Consider the following 16,991-nt stretch of genomic DNA (forward strand, 5'->3'; position numbering starts at 1 on the left):
ACAACAATTTTTTTTTGCACTTAATGACGCTTAATTTCATTTCTTATCGGGTCCTTGGGGGGGATTATTCATTCATATAAAACAATCTGCAGCTGGTGCCAGCCTAAAGTCTCCCTCCTATGAGTGAAGTCATCTATTATTGAGCGAAAGGCCGTGCGTGGAAATGTGTGGAAGACGGTGGATTTGAAGTAGAATTGGTTGCAATCGATCAAGGGTGAAGAATATTGCTGATGGTAACAAAAGAAGCAGCTATGTCTTTCTCGCAATTTGGATACCCTTACAATGCAACTTCACAGGTAAGACACTCTGCTTTTTATTCTTCTAACTTTCCTGTACACATACACACACGTGGCTTATTTTTGTTGGTGCATATTTTCTTTAATTTCGCTAAAGTCAGAGCACTTTTCTCTGCTAGAAACATCCTGAATGAGTGACTGCTTTGGCGGTATTGACAGCTATTTTCGCGTGCTGCGTTTGTTGTTGAACCAAATATCGATATACACGCACCCGTGTCCAATTACACTGAATTATGAATGAACTCACGTGTTATTCTGATGACAATAGAGATGAATGTCACCTATTGCTCACTACGACGTGTAATTGGGCTGTGCCGCGTGCTGTGTACATTCGCCAACTTTCTTGTAAAATGACTGGGGCGTGATGGATGGTAGACAAATTCTGTTATCATGAAAGTTTTTCAGACTCGATTAAAGTGCTTTATTTACATTTTTAGATGATACTCATGCGCCTAATGACAAGTTCAGGGAAGTTCAACTCGATCAGGGGACAAAAGTTGGTCTCATGGAAAAGTTGTCACAACTTTTATGTTGAAAATATTTTCAGTGCTCTGTAGATTTGATCAAAATCTTGTTCATTTACTTGACACTGTTATAACTTTATATTTTCCCTATTAGTGTAGACATTCAAGTTTAGGAACCGATGATAAACTGAAGCAGGTCACTTTTACGCACAGATTGCGCACATCTCTTTCCATCTAAATAACACTCAGGAAAATATCCTTGTGATTAAAATTACTTTAATAATCAGAATAAAAACCTATTTATTTTATCTAAACATTAAACAGCTGACAGTGCTGTGATATCGCTTATTACACTTGAGCTACTTTCTCTCATTGCAGGAATTTTCTGTAAAATAACTTACCTTGAATAAGGGCAGGTCACAGGTTAAGATAATGACAGCTGTAGCAAAAACAAACAAAATCAGCTCACATTTTCTCTTGCTTTAAGATTAAGACTCAACATAAAGCTGATCAACTTAACTTCGACATCTTTTTGTAGTGCGGTCACTTCAGAGTTATCACACACATCCAGATCAGAGCAGAAACAGCCAATGACCATTTCTATCCACGGTTCTCTTCATGCAGTTTTTCGTGTCGGCAAACCCCAGTACGACTTGCTGCGATTCGATTTCCAGGTCGGTCTCTGACGGGACAGGCAGCTCCCAGACCGCCGCCGCCGCTGCAGCCGCCTCCTTCTGCTGCCCGTCCTACGAGAACCGGCTCCTGGCGAGCAGCCGGACGGAGCTGAACGCAGCGCTGGGCATGTACAGCTCCCCGTACGCAGCAGCGGCAGCAGCCAGCCAGAACTACGCCAACTACTTCCCCTACAGCACCGACCCATCCGCGATCTACTCCACTCTGGTGGGTTCATCTGAAGCGCTAAAAGGGGGGAAGGGGAGCTCAGGCTGATCGATCAGATCAACCGGGTTTTTGTTCATCAATTTATCTGTCACTGCAAACATATCCGCCTCGACATGCCGTTTAATCCAGCATGCAGTGTGATCTGCTTCCCCTTTAAAAAGTGAAAACCTGTCACTTTTGCTCAGGGGAAGAAGTGCAGAGGCAAGGCAGTGGAGCTCGTGACATTTTCATCAGTACTATTACTGAAAAAAAAAAGTTATCCTCCTCATTCTGCATGTTCCAAAATATTGGCACTTGTGTTTGCTGTTGGAGCATTTTAAAAAGTAAATTTAGATCTGTCCTCTGTCAGAGTTGTTCACTTTGAAAAGTATGAATTTATAGTGGATAAAGGACTAAATTATATTGTTTGATATTTTGCAGTGTAGCTAAAACTTTCCCCTCTTTATTCTGTCTTATTTTAAATACCTGAAGTCAGAAGAATAAGCCATGGAGTATTGGACACTGTACCTGAAAACAGTAAAAAAGTAAAACCATAAATATAAAAATATGCTATCAAAATATACTATTCTCATAAACTGTTAAACATGTTAAAATAAAGACACGTTGATGTGATGAATGGGGAATATTTTTCTAGCTTAAATCCCCCATGTTTTAACTTTTTAAGATTTTTTCATGTATATACAAAATTGTTTTCCAAAATGCTGATAAATGATGAATGTTGCATACTTGTGAACTTATATCATTCTTATTGTGTTCACAGAATCCACAGTACGACATCAAGGACAGCACAGGCACTTTACACTCTGGCATCACTCAAACGGCTGCGTACTATCCTTATGACCATTCACTGGGACAGTATCAGTATGACAGGTGAGTTCATTTCTGTATGTAATATGAGAGATCACATTATAGTATTCCATCACTGAGCATTAAAAGCAGCCGTTAACAGAGGGAATAGAGCAAAGGTCAGAGTGTAATGCCATACTGATACCTGCATGGAGTGTATATTGCACACAGCAGGGATCGAGGATGTCTGAGTGAATCATGAATGACACCCTTCACTAACTTCACTAACTGGCCGCTGTATGTGTTCGTCAATCTTTAGATACGGGACAGTCGACTTTAACGGCACAGCCAGAAGAAAGAACGCAACTCGCGAAACCACCAGCACCCTGAAAACATGGTTGTACGAGCACCGCAAGAACCCCTACCCCACCAAGGGCGAGAAGATCATGCTGGCCATCATCACCAAGATGACGCTCACCCAGGTGTCCACCTGGTTCGCCAACGCCAGGAGGAGGCTAAAGAAGGAGAACAAGATGACCTGGTCACCAAAGAATAAGGCCGGTGATGACAGGAAGGACGAGCTCAACAAGAGCGAACAGGACAGTGTCACCAAAGGTAAATCATCCATCTGCTTTTTGGTGGCACTTTCATTATGGTTACTTACGACAAGTACCACATTTTGGGGAAAGGCTGTTACCAACAAGGTCATGCAGGAGGTTCCAGGGTAAAAAGAACATACTTAATAGTTTTTTGAGCTAACTTTGTCTCCATATGAATCTAAAATGGGCAACTTTTCAGTGTAACCTAAAATTCTCCTTTTGTCCAATCAGATTCAAGTGATTGCAAGGAGGAGAAGGATCTGCATCTGAGCGATCTGGACGACATGGACGAGGACGACTGTGACAAACTGGACAGTGACTGTGAAAAGGCGGCTGTAGACGAGCAGGACCTTCAGAGGGCCATGGCCGTGTCGGGAGCCCCTCTAAAGAGAGACTGCAGCTCCGACCTGCACCTGAGTTTAACTAACAGCTTCCACACGTTCCCCTGCGCCATCAAAAGCGTAACCACCCTTCCTCCTCTCCCCTCTGACTTCCTGGATCCGGTGGTGTCCAAGGCAGCCTCCTCGGTCGGCCTCACATCAGGAACGGTGTCCTTGTCTCACTTTGAAGCATCAGATAAGCCGCGGATTTGGTCTCTGGCTCGCACGGCAGCTACGGGGGTCATACTGAGCCCTCAGCTGCAGAACTCTGAGCAGCTGAGGACAGGAAACTCAAGCGTGGACTGCCAGCTCCAGAGCAGCAGGCTTAGCGGGGCTCCTGCTGGACAGTGCGGGGGCATTAGAGGCCTCCATGAATCTAGCAGTGTGACCAGCACTGAGAGCCCCTTCCCTGAGGGCTCATCCTTGCACTCAAAGATCTACGGCCCTGGCAGCTACAGTCACAAGGAGCTCCAGCTGCACTGTTCGTCTTACGCTGCACTCTCAGAAACATGCCAGTACTCCACTATTGAAGGTATGTCCTCTCATACCTGCAATGTTTAACATATTAGAAGAGTTAAACTGGTTTTAGAGCTTCTCTGCGCAGACAAGTGTACAAAAATGTCTATTTTCTTGCACATTAAGGCACACAAGCATTGCAAATTAAATTTTATACAAATCTCCATGTGTTGTCAGACATAGAAAAGTCTATTTTCAAGTATACAAAGAGACTGGACACTTTTGCCAACTTACATCTGAGGAAAGTTTCTTACATGTGCTTTTATATTGGTGTGCAGGATTCACAGGCAAAGCAGAGACACAGCCATCCGACCTCAGCGAGGCCTGCGGGACCGTGCAGGATGACAAGGTCACTGCGTTCAGACCGGTGATGAAGAGGTGAAGCAGGTGAGGGTCTGCGCTGAACTGGAAGAAACCAGTGAAGTCACGACACACACACACACACACACACACACAGAGAAACCGGCAGAGACGACGCACAGAACAACATCTAACACACACAGGTGAACAAGAAGACACTCATTCATTCACTTTTTGTTAAATATGTTCCTATTTCCTAGTTTTTAATTGTCCTTAATATAATGATAGCAAAATGATAAGTGACTTATTTGCAAGCGACACAGATTTTTGAAAGTTATTTACATTAAAAACAAAATATGAGACAATTAGTAACACATCTACTGCAACCAACTTCCCTGAATCTGAACCTCCATTATAGAAACAACTTATTCCTTCTTATATTTGAAGCCCTTTTCTAATTCCTGGTGTTTTCTCCTCCTAGATTGCTGCACCCTGCACCACAATAAATAAAGGGACATGTATTATGCACTTAAGGACACACTGGCCGAGCAGCGGCCTCAATATTGGAGCTACCAGGCGCTGCTGCAGTGAGAACTGTCAAACTGTGGACGTGGCTATCATTTTGCACAACTTTGTTTCATATGGTGTTAAAGACTTTATGCAAAAATTATACATGCAAAGGTATGAGGCTGGCCCAGATAAAAAACGGCCGAATTTGTGTATGGCAATCGTGTAGTGTAGCAAACTTATTTATTTCTCTGTGTATTTATTATTATTTGGTTATGTTGTCTGTTTGTTGGTTATTTAATGTGTTCTTCTTCTTTAAGTGTTTTGTTACATGTTGCTTTTTAATGTGGCTTCCTGTCATTCGGAGGATGTAAAAGAGAAATTGTCGTACATTACGTTGACCATATAAGGAGTGGATCCCCCTGTGTTGCGCGTCGACCTGAACAGTTTTGTCATTGTGTTTAAATGTGAGCTTCTTCTTCTGTGTTTTTTGCCATTCATGACATTTTTTCTATGAATACATTTTTTTCCAAGAGCTCTGCTTGTGTGTGTCGTGGTTATTTATAGAGCCAATTAAAACATTCGCGGATGTGCATTTGATCAAAGTTTCTCCTCTTGACTCGACGCAGCGCTGATGGAGGGTCAGAATTCACAGGAGGACGTGAGTGAAATCCACAAGTTGTGGAAGAAAGGGGACATCATTTCTCTATTGTCAGCGTCTAATCACAAGTGGCATCAAACACTTTGTTACTGTTCAAGCCGAGCAACGAGGCAGAAACACAGGATGAATGCTGCTTTGTCCCCTGTGTAGCGAGCCGCTGCACTAACTTAACATTGTGTTCATTAAAAGGTCATTTGTAGGATCAAACCCGGCAGGGAAATTCACATGGTCCATCAAAGTGTCTTTGATTTGCCTGTTTTGCCTATAGTCCGTCTCGTTACGGGCTAACTTTAGGGGCTCTTCTACAGACAGCTGTAATAAGATGATCACTGTAGTCTCTGATGCCTGCTGACAATCTGAAAAACTTTTGATCCTCAAATTTCAAACTTTTAAAATCAAATAGTTTCGCGGCACACGATTAAAGGCTGCAGTGTACACTAATTGCGGCTGGGATATTAATTTTGACGCACTATTTTACCGCGCACTGTGCCAGGAATATTGATGCTTGACATGTCTGCAAAATTCCTTTTCCTTTACAGAGATGATACCCGGAAGATAGCCTAAACAATAAAGGAAAACTAGCTTATTTCAATCCGTGATATAATTTAAATTGTTGAATAATATTATCAAATCAATGATTTATTTGCTTCTTCTGACCTGACCCCCCCTCCCTTGATTCCTGACGCTCGTGGAATTATTTTTACATCAGCACTGCAGGAAAGATTTAGATTGAAAGACTTAATTTAATTCCAGTCAACCACTGAAAACAGTACCTGAAAATAGTCAACAACCTCGCAGAAGTCATTTGAGGTCGTATCACTCGGATTACGCTTGTAATAAAAGTCTTCTCGGCCATTCAGGCTGCGGTGTCCATCCTGTGCGTCCTTGGCCAATGGCGGAGCTGTGAGTGATGCACGGAGCTGCTAAATCCGGCAAATACATGATGAGGATGAGGAAGGTCAGGAATAATCACTTAGGCCGGTTCAATTTTTGCTTCTGTTTATCTGAAACCTACTAAATGATTTGCGTGAGACTGAAAGACAAATAACTTTCATATAATCAAATATAGCCTTTAATCTGTAAAATAGATGCATTTGGATAGTCAAAGGTCTTAACCTCTCATTTGGACATTAACATTTCCCTGTCATTTATTATAAGGAGGATACATGAAATAAGCATCCTTTGCATTAGGAGGTAACCTGTAGAAGAGTCAAGTCATTTATTGAAGGTCACTGAAATAATGCATGAAAAATAAAATGTACATAAAAAGGTTACTGGTTCACTCCTCCCAATGTAAGTTAAAAAAAAGACAGATCTTTAATCTCTGCTGATGTGAAGTTTCCTGCAGTACAGGCAGACACTGTATCTGTCCCCCTGTTAATGACGCGCTGCTAACAGGCAGCCTCTCTCCTCCTCCTCAGCAATCAGTCCTGACGCCTGACGCTCTGCTCTTTACATGAAAATGTAGGATGTATGCGCATCAAATATTTACAACTAAATTTAATTAAATCGGCGGCTGTAAAGAAAAGCTGCCTTATGCTATTGAAGGTAATGATGCATGCGCAATGGGATTACCACCGTGGAGACGTGGGCTACCTGGGGGAAAGCACAGATAATGGCCATGATGGGCTCATATAGCAGCTAACAGGTCAATTAGTCAGTCCCGTACAAAGCAGAGACAATCAAGAGACACATCAGCAGCTGCCACAGATCAGAAACTACACTAATGCTATTCACAGAGAAGAAGACAGCCGAGGTTTAAGTAAAACAACCTATAAGTAAGGACGGATAATAAATCGATGTAATGTGGGTGTTGTTGGTGTTGGAGGACACAGCAGGAGGGGACAAACACAAGACTTTTTGTTTGTCTGACATCCTTAATCTGAGGCGAGACATGAAATCTGTTGCAAACTACAATGTGAGAGAATATTAAGTTCCTTAGGTAGCCTATATATGCACAACTAAATCTCCCTAATACACACCCTCCTCCTTGTAAATTACATTTTTCATTAGGGAGGGGCAGATAGATGACGGGTGCCTACACCAGGTTTTTGCATAATCCAAAACAGATTTTAGATAATCTGTGAATGAGGCACAAATATTCAGAAAAGAAAAACAAGCTATGATAAACATGAATACTTAAATAGGTTTGACATCTTTAATCTGTGGCTGTCTCTAGTACTGAATCAGAGGGCGTCTTTATTCTCATATGTCTGTTATTATCAGACACTTAAGTGTACATTCAGAGGACCCCCCCTCAGGGGTCATTGATCTTTTGTGGGCCAAGTCGCTGCCTTCACTCTCTGCTCTTTTCAAGGCAACAGGCCAGCTGACTGTCAGAAGTGGCAGGTGTTACACTAAAGTGAATGCCTGGGATGTGTAACACTTGTGAATGTGGTAATTTAAGATAGCGTGTAATGCTGTTTAAATCTGCATCGTAACAAAAAGAAAGGGTTAATACTGTTTACTATGATCTTGAAGGGCACCTTCAGTCTGGATTTTTCGCTATTACATTTACATTATTTTTAAAATACAAGACAGAAAGCGGCAAACATTATTACCGCTTATTACTAAATTGTAAAGATGTGACAATCAGTGTTCAGAAGGTCAGTGGTACAACTGAAGACATTTAACACACCCTTAAAATCAATTAAAAGGATGATGTGTTCTCACATACAAAGTGCAAGGTAGGTGTTTTCCAAGTGCATTGCTCTACCAAGGCAGTGTCAGATGAGTTTATGATAATGACTCTTAAAGACCAGCATGTTTTAAAACATATAAAATGCTCTGCTTGATATAATAAATTATGGCTGATATGTTTTGATACGTTTAATTACCTTGTAAAAATCCTCCCAAGGCATCTCCTCCTTCTCCCTCATTAAAAATTCCTGAATCTGCATAGGCCCCGCCCACTATGTGCTACGTTTCTCCTTCAGTAAAATTACAGACAAAAACAAAACACATCTCTGCCATCATTAAGTGGCAACTTGTTGAGACTTAGCAAGCTTCAAATTTAGTAATTAGTAGTAAAGTTAACGTTAATGGTCTGTAGTGAGTTTGCAAAAATTACAATGACTTGGTTACAGCTGGCTCACGCGTCGCTGAATTAGTTGCCATAGGTTGCACATAATGATATGCATAGCATCACCCCGTCCATTAACGGGATTGGCTCCTTAGGTTTGTGACGACTCAAACCTGCCAATCTGAAAACTTGTTGTTCAGCCTGTCCTTGGTACACTGCAGTTTAAAAGCAGACAGGCCCAGCCATGGAGATGACTGCTTATGTTGTCCCTGATATGTCTTGTAGCACATGAAGAACACCACATGGAGATGTTTACAAGGTTAAACACTTGATTTTCACTGGAGGGGGGCTTTAAATTATGTTGAGTTACATTTTATGAGTTTGAGCACAAAATCCTCATTTTAAAACATGTTTCCTTTTTTATACAAAACGCTTTTCGTATAACTTTTTTGGACTGCAGGGAACTATATATGTGTGAATTGTAGCACTTCATAGCTTAAGGACAACTCAGTCAAATCCTCACAGTGAATAAAACTTGCTGAAATGTCTGGGAGCAAAGTATGCAGCGAGCACAGTCGAGCTCCACGTGTTAAATTGTTTTCCCTTTTCTTCTGCTTGTAAGACATGTGTCGACTTAATGCCAAGACGTAGCTGAAAATGTTAAATATAGAGCACACTTAAAAAATAATGATATGATTGAGTAATCCCGTCGCTAATGTGAGTCACAGGTATAAGCCTGCGCTGCTTGAGTGGCATGGAAGTGAAGCGTACAGGCATGACACGGCCTTGTTTAACGCATTTATTACTTTTATTGCTATTTCTCTTAACCAGGGTCTTAAAGGGGCTGAGAGCAGTTAAACAATGACTGTTACTGTGGTGTGTTGTAGGATATAATACTATAGGTCAATGAGGGGTTAACCTCTGACAAAGCGCTGTCAGGGACATCCATCACATGTGCACTTTACATTTAGGCCCCCACTTAATGAGCATGGGCCTGCGACATAGAATAATATGAATTATTCTGACACGATAGCGAGGGCCCCTTTGCATAAATAGGAGCCATAATAACAACAACAACAACATCTCAAACAATAATTTGCCCTCTAGTCTGACCAAAGAAGCAGCATGGAGGTGCCATTTGATGTGTCCCACGCTGGGCAGCCCCGGCTCATAAAACAAAGTCTTTGTAGCAGTGGCTCAGGGTTCAGATGAGGGGGACAATACACACACTTCATTACATTTTGTCAAAAGGCGCAATGAAATGTGTGTGGGACATTGTTTCTGTGCATGTCTCCCTCCATGGAATTTCTGATTGCCGATGTTGCTACAAGGTCTCCGCTAATGAGTTTTGTCAAAGACAATTATGGACTTGGTGGAATGGCCAGAGAGTGGATGAAAAGCTGGCTTTGTGCAGTTTGGGTAGATGTTGCATTGTGACCCCTGCGTCTTTCTGTACCCTGTGTTTGACCTGTGTAGTGCGTGTCCCGAAGAATCCAGGCCTCCCCCTCCATCGCGAGGGCTGTAGTCGAGGCAGAGGGATGCTCTCCAGCACTTTTGCCCCGACAGTCGTCCCCGACTAGATCCTGAAGCACTGCACAAATTGACGTTAGTGCTGCCTTTTCCCAGGACCTTGCCTCTTTTGTAGATCTTGTTCTCTTGAGAGGAAGTGTGATCGTGGAGTCTTCTTTGGCCTGTAAAGTAAAAAAAAAAAGACTTGTGATCAAATTCTGAGTTTCTTTTTCTTTTCTTTTTAACTCAAATCTCAGTTAACTTACAATCTGTCCCTGTCTATTGTTAAAGGGGTGGCTAGCCCCTCACAAGTGATAATACAGAGTCACTCTATAACATAGCTTTACATGTCTGCTTTAATGACTTCTGCTGCTAACCTAATGATTCTCCCCTGGTCTCAATTGCTAAATGCTAAACCAAAAGGCAGGGTCAATCCCAATCTTGCACCATCTGTAAGTACTGGAAGTAGTGCAAATGGTACTCAGGAGATAATAAGAGCAAAGATTGCAATGTTTACTTTAAACACACACACATAAGCAGGTCAATCCGTCTGTAAAAGGCTAACCCACAGGGGGAGACAGTGAAATAAATTCTTACTGAATGCCAGTACGAGAGGCGCTTTCATGTGCAGCATGGATCTCTACATTGAACACATCGTGTGCTAAACTGTGCGCACTCTTGTTCCTGTTATCTTGTTTGTTCTTTTATGTTTGTCTGCTCAACTGGCGGTTATGTGTTGCTGACCTTACGCCGGCATCACCAACATCAGAATAATCTTCTGTGTCATGCCCTTTAATAATCCCCCGCATCTCATTTTTAATCTAGCTCTCTCCTTCTGTTTTTCTTCCCCTTTATGTTGGGCATCTGTTGGCCTTTAATGCCTGCTGTTGAGTCTGCGTTTGACTTTTAAAGGGTGTATCATGTCATAGCCGGACCACAGAATAGGTGTGAATCCCAAATTCTACAGTCACCGGCTCTTTGCGTCACAAAAGTGACGTATGCAAATATGGAGCACATGAAAGTGGAGGCGGGGCCCTGTGACTCACTGTTGGAGCGTATGGACGTCAGAATGACATGAAACGTAGTTGATGCACATGTTAACTTGTCTTCTAGCCAGAACTTTTATGCCTTTATTGCCAGATAGGACAGTAGATAGTGTTGGGAACAGGGGAAAAGAGATTGGGGGATGACATGTGGCAAAGGGCCGAGGGTGCAGGTCGAACCTGGGGCCGCAGCATCGAGGACTCAAGCCTCTGCACATGGTCACTGATTTAACTGCTGAGCTGGACTGGCGCCCATCACCCACATCTTTAACTGACTTTTATAAACGCACTTTATGTTTTACCTTATAAACCCCTTGAACAAAACTTGGCCACAACAAACAAACAAAAGTTACTGACTTGCTGGTGAACACACAGAGCAATTAGCAGCTAAAGATCTGTATGTTTGTTCATACACTGGTGGGGACCAAATCAGAGTTGTTGTGCTTTTCTGTCATTTTGTGGTGACAATATTATCTTTGCAGCTTTTAGCTAGCTTCAGGACAACTGCTTAAGTTGCTTAAACCATGTTAACTAACTTTGATGCAACTTTAACCCAATCTGATAATTGATTAAAATCTAATAGCCATTCATAACGGAGCTCAGACTGTAGAATGTGTATTATTGGATATGTTTAAGGTCTGGAATAGGATGGATGATGTTCCACTTGTTTGTTTAGCGTACCATTCAAAAATACTGTACATGATTAGAGTATAGTGCCCCCTGTTGAAACATAGTTATTACAATTATATGGGTGCCCTAAAGCTTAAAACAACATTAAGTTTCAGTTTTTTTTGTTCAAGACCCCCTCCAGTGAAAATCAGGTGTTTAACCTTGTAAACATCTCCATGTGGTGTTCTTCATGTGCTACAAGACATATCAGGGACAACACCAGCAGTCATCTCCATGGCCGGGCCTGTCTGCTTTTAAACTGCAGTGTACCAAGGACAGGCTGAACAACACGTTTTCAGATTGGGCCAAGGGGCCAATCCCGTTAATCGATGGGCTGACGCTGTGCATATCATTATGTGCAACTTATGGCAACCACTTCAGTGATGCGTGAGCCAGCTGTAACTGTCACCCTAATTTTTGCAAACTCACTATTGACTACTAACGTTAACGTTACTACTAATGACTACATTTCAGTCTTAAGTCTCAACAAGTTGCCTCTAAACAATGGCAGAGACGTGTTTTGTTTTCGGCAGTAATTTTACGACAGGAGAAACGTAGTGCATAGTGGGCGGGGCCTGTGCAGATTCTGTAATTTTTAATGAGGGAGAAGGAGGAGATGCCTTAGGAGGATTTTTACAATGTAATCAAATGTTTTTTGCAGAAGAAAAACATATCAGACACAATTTATTATTTCAAGCAGAGCATTTTATGTCTGAAAACTGGAGCTGGTCTTTAAGAAATACCTCTCACTCATATTCAACATGTGCCGACCCACATGTGCAATTTATTATTTCACATCACATGTTCACAAATCACACTCAGACTTGGGCTCTTGGTTTGGGTTGATTTAGGTTGATTTGGAGAAGAGCCGTGTCAGAGTACGTTTATTTTGGTGGAGCCTTATGGGTGACACCCTCCGGAGCAGTTCATTTGGACTGCAGACAGCAACAATGTTCAGCTACAGTACTCTGCAAAGCAGCAGCTGCACTATCAATTCTCCTCAATTTATGTCTCCAATTTCCTGAGTTCAGCCTGTGCCAACACCGCCGCAGATTTGACAGATGAAGTCCAGCATGTGAAGCCAGCAGCTTGTCTCTCTCGGAGACTCTACACCTGACTGTTTTTTTTTGTGTGTCCTCCCTTCTTCACAGATATGCGGCACAATGAGAAGCTGTAGCAGTAGCACCAATAATGAACAGCCTCCTCCACCTGAACACAGACTATTTCCACTACATTAGTTTCATTGGCATCATGCAGGCAGGAGGAAAACTCACAGCGGGGCAGTGTAACAGTATGGTGTCGACAGCACTCTTCTCCACTGGGCTCTGCTTGGGGGCCTGCCTCTCTGTGTGAAGCTCCTGTGTAGGATTAGACACTGGTGTGCAAGTCAAATGGTTGCTAGCTCTAATGGAGTCTCCACACCTGCCTGATGTCTACATCAGCTCTGCTTACTGTTACTCATGGCCCTCATATATCAAGCAGACACACCAAGGAATGCGGAGCCATTTCCAAGAACAGTATCTCCATGATTATGGAACGTGTAATTATTGTGACAATGCTGACCTCAAAAACCATGCTTGCAAAGTGACTCTAAACTGCAGAAGTGCACTTTTAAGCAACCGTGTCTTGTTACAGAAGGCCCTTGATAAAACATTATATATAGTGTATAAATAAAAGATAAGACTTTAAGAAGCTGGGAAGATCCTCTTGCTTTGTAAATCAAATTAAATGTGATTGTCAGGAGGCTGAAAAATGTGCATAAAAGCTTCTTTCATCACAAACAAACCCAATAGCCTCACATGCCCGGGCCTTACAGTGACCCATTACAAGCATGCATGGTGGCTGACAACAAGGCGTTGTTGTCGTGGTGGCATGCGAGTCGTGACGTGGCTTTGATACAGTGCAGCAATGAGAGGCATCAAAGAGGGGCAGTCGAAACACGCTCCACATTCTACATCGGCAAGGTAAACAGCTGAGAGGAGAGGAGGAGGAGGAGGAGGAGGAGGAGGGAGCAGCTGAGGGAGGTGACACACAGACCACACATTTTCAAAGTTCACCCTTAAACACAGCGCGCTCATAAAAGCACAGGTCCCATTATTCACGGGTGGGATTTCTCTCCGTTTCTCTTACAGCATGCAGGCAAACAGCCCGAACCCCCCGAGCTGTGTCAAATGATGGAGCATCATAATTACGCCCTTTTTATTGGCCATCTTATTCCAGCTATGACTGATGCAGCTCCCAACCCTAAGTGTTTCCATTTGCACTTTCATGTGGCAAAACGAGCAGAGAAGCCGTGGCTCGCCTGCCTTTCAAAGGTGGGCTGACAAATATTTATGGCCTGACGTGAAGTCACTTATAATCAGAGCCGGTGACCTGTTCCTGAGGAATCTGGCCGTCGCAACACGCTTATCTCCTCCATAATGAATGAGCCTTCAAAGGGCCCACTGTGCTTGCATTATGCGCTTGTCTAAAAATAATAACTGACACATTTTTTTAGAATCACTCATAATCAGGAAGCCAGAGGAGGCGAATGCAGATGCCTGCTGTAACACGGCAGAAATAAATCAGTGACCTCCCTCTACTGGTCAGAGGCCAAACTACAGTAGAGTGAATTACAAGCCCTGTGACTGCGGAGTGTCTGCTTCAATGACCCGGGGTGAGCCCAGGTTTGTCAAAGAAAAACCCTTTTTACATTGAATGAACTTTCTTAATTTTGGTTAGGATAAAAACATACTTAAAATATCAGATTGGTTTTATGTCTCCTCTTAAAGAATCATTAAAAATGACTTGCACACACACACATGAAGAAAAGGGATAAAAACATGCGTTTAAAAGGACAAATTATTCACATCCTGTGAACTCAAATCCTAATAAAACTGGTGGATAACTTGCATTACCTAGACCCAATCAAAGGTAAAGACAAGTCCTATAACTTTTTTAAATGTGTTGTAAATCCTCTGAATATTACTGTGGGCAGCTGACGGCAAAGGAAGCCAAGAGGAGATCTGCTTATTAATAGAAATCACCTCAAACTTCCAGACTTCATAGCCAAGCCAGTCAAGACGAACTGCAAACCTTTACTTTAGTTTAACTCCCTCACTATTGTCCCCGTCTGTAATCCCACATTATGTTTTATGCTTTCACATTTGAAATGTAGATTTATGACACTAATATGTTCTTTTCCATGCTTTAACAGCCTATAAGGCATTATGGGAGGGCTCCCTTAGTGAAAACAGAGATTTTCCTCCATATTAGGAGTTATAGGCAGAGTGATCCCTAAAAATGAAAGCCATAAATCACGTCCCCCCCACCCTCCCTCCACGATTATGCCATTAACAGGAGCATGGTTTTGTCGTTTAGGTCATGCTAATAGTTTGGGCTTGAGGTTGTGGCCGTGGTGAAGGAGCACGGAGCGAAGCATGTTCAACTTTGCCAGCAGGAGGGAGGGAGAGCTGAGTTTGTCTTGGTGGTCTTGTGTTAGTGCTTCAGCTTTCCTAGCCTCATCACTGTGGATGTTATCCGCATCTGCTCTGGATTTCGTCTTTCTTTTCAGCCCCCCGTCCTCAAATTGGAGTTTCTATATCGGGACTGGTTGCGGTCTTCCAGAGAGACCCCACGACAAACTATCGGAGCATTTTGCACTCTACAAAAGGCACCGGATGCCAGCAGAGTACATATTAAATTTGTTACTAATTTTAAACTTGGCATGTTGGACCACGTAGCTGCCACTAGCTCGCTGGAAGCAGGCGGGTTCTGCCCCACTGCGACCACAACCACAATACAAACAAAGCATATGGAACAGCAGCTCCCACTGTACGACTGACAGTAAATGTTTAGAAAGGGAACTTTTAAAAATAACCCAGTGTAATAGAATTAGTGGGAAAGAGGCGCCTGGTAGCATGTTTTCCCCCCTTTTTGACTCCTGTACCAGATTAAAATAATAGTTTGAGAAGCATAACAAAAATAAAGGAGAGGATGAGGCTGCTTTTGTGTTTTTAGGATCATTCTTGTGTGATGCCTGTGGCTGGAAAATCCTCGGGCATCTTCATTTTTTTAATGTTTGAAACCTTCCCAGGAGGACAATACAAAATCTGGAGCCAAAATGTAATAGCTTATTGAGCTACGTGTATGCAATGATAGAACAGTTAGTGCCATTGAATCAGGTGATAAATAACAGCTCTCAAAGTGAGTGGTGGAAGAAGTACTCTTAAGTACACTTATAAGTACTAGAAGTAAAGGCAGCAGTACCACAGTGCAGAAATACTTAGAAAGTAATCAATACAACATTTCAAAATAAAAGTGTTAACATCATAATATAAATAAAATATTAATTCAAAAAAGATTCATTTTCCAGAATCATGACCCATTTCAGATGATTATATATTATATTATTGTATTACAATTATTGCTGTGTTAATATATGGCTCTTTCCAATATTGAGGCTGGTAAAGATGCGGCTACATTTTACAACTTTCGCTCAAATAATCCACAATTTATTTGTTGATTATATGTTGTAAATAGTTTAAATAGTAAAAGTAAATAGTGATTAAAGCTTTCAAATAAATGTAGTGCAGTAAGTAAAATATTTTCCTCTCAAATATAGTAGGTGCAATTCTTAAGTAGCAATAATTGTAAATACTCATGTACAGTGCATGTACAGGATGAGGTTACTACACCAGAGGGATCCAAGACTTGGATCCATTTCATTCCCTTCCTCATCCAGCAGCAGTCATGTGAGCTGCAGCCGTGTGAGTGTTCAGTGTCAGTGTGAAATCACTCCTATTAGCACCCCAACACAGCTTCATGCGGTTTTGGACCTGCAGCTTCTTGGTTGCAAGGTGTGTTTCATAGGTGCATGCCTGTCTGTGTGTGGCAACCTGACAGTGTGATATTCTCTGGTTCCTCTCAGTGTTTGCCTCTTCCCTCCAGTTCATGCCTTTTGTCTAAGTGGCTGTGTTAAACAGGATGTTGTTGCTGGCCTCAGCTGCATCTGTCACCCATGGAACTGCAGTGACCTCTAGAGACAGTTCTCCCCACATACAGTGAGCAGGCAATCAGAGGTGTTTCGGCACAAATCAGGTGAGGTGAAAGTGTGTGTGTGTGTGTGTGTGTGTGTGTGTGTGTGTGTGTGATCACAGGCAAGTTGAGACGGCATATTGCTCCGAGGCCAAGCCTGGCTGCATCGTTAAATGTTCGTGCAGCGACGGAGGCGCACAACGTGCACACACGTCATTAAAAGTACATAGCAGCACTCACACAGTTAAACAAACACAAACAGATGAGACCCGAGGCCACCCTGCAGATCACCCTGATCAGTGTGAGAGCTGTGTCTTCTGTGA

At 42.4% G+C, this 16,991-nt stretch overlaps 1 protein-coding gene across 1 annotated transcript; it reads left to right on the forward strand.

The window, feature by feature from the left end:
- The first annotated feature begins 230 nt into the window (after positions 1–230).
- Positions 231–4,807, forward strand: irx6a (iroquois homeobox 6a). The gene is made up of 7 exons (XM_069664100.1): positions 231–296; positions 1,385–1,660; positions 2,421–2,530; positions 2,766–3,029; positions 3,275–3,957; positions 4,220–4,328; positions 4,723–4,807. Exons 1-6 carry the CDS (start codon positions 231–233, stop codon positions 4,321–4,323), a joined length of 1,503 nt encoding a protein of 500 aa, XP_069520201.1. The 3' UTR covers positions 4,324–4,328; positions 4,723–4,807.
- The last annotated feature ends 12,184 nt before the right edge of the window (positions 4,808–16,991 follow it).

This window comes from Semicossyphus pulcher, unplaced genomic scaffold, assembly GCF_022749685.1.
Source record: "Semicossyphus pulcher isolate SPU_LCO1_2020_fin unplaced genomic scaffold, fSemPul1.0.p SCAF_1, whole genome shotgun sequence".
Lineage (NCBI taxonomy): Eukaryota > Metazoa > Chordata > Actinopteri > Labriformes > Labridae > Semicossyphus > Semicossyphus pulcher.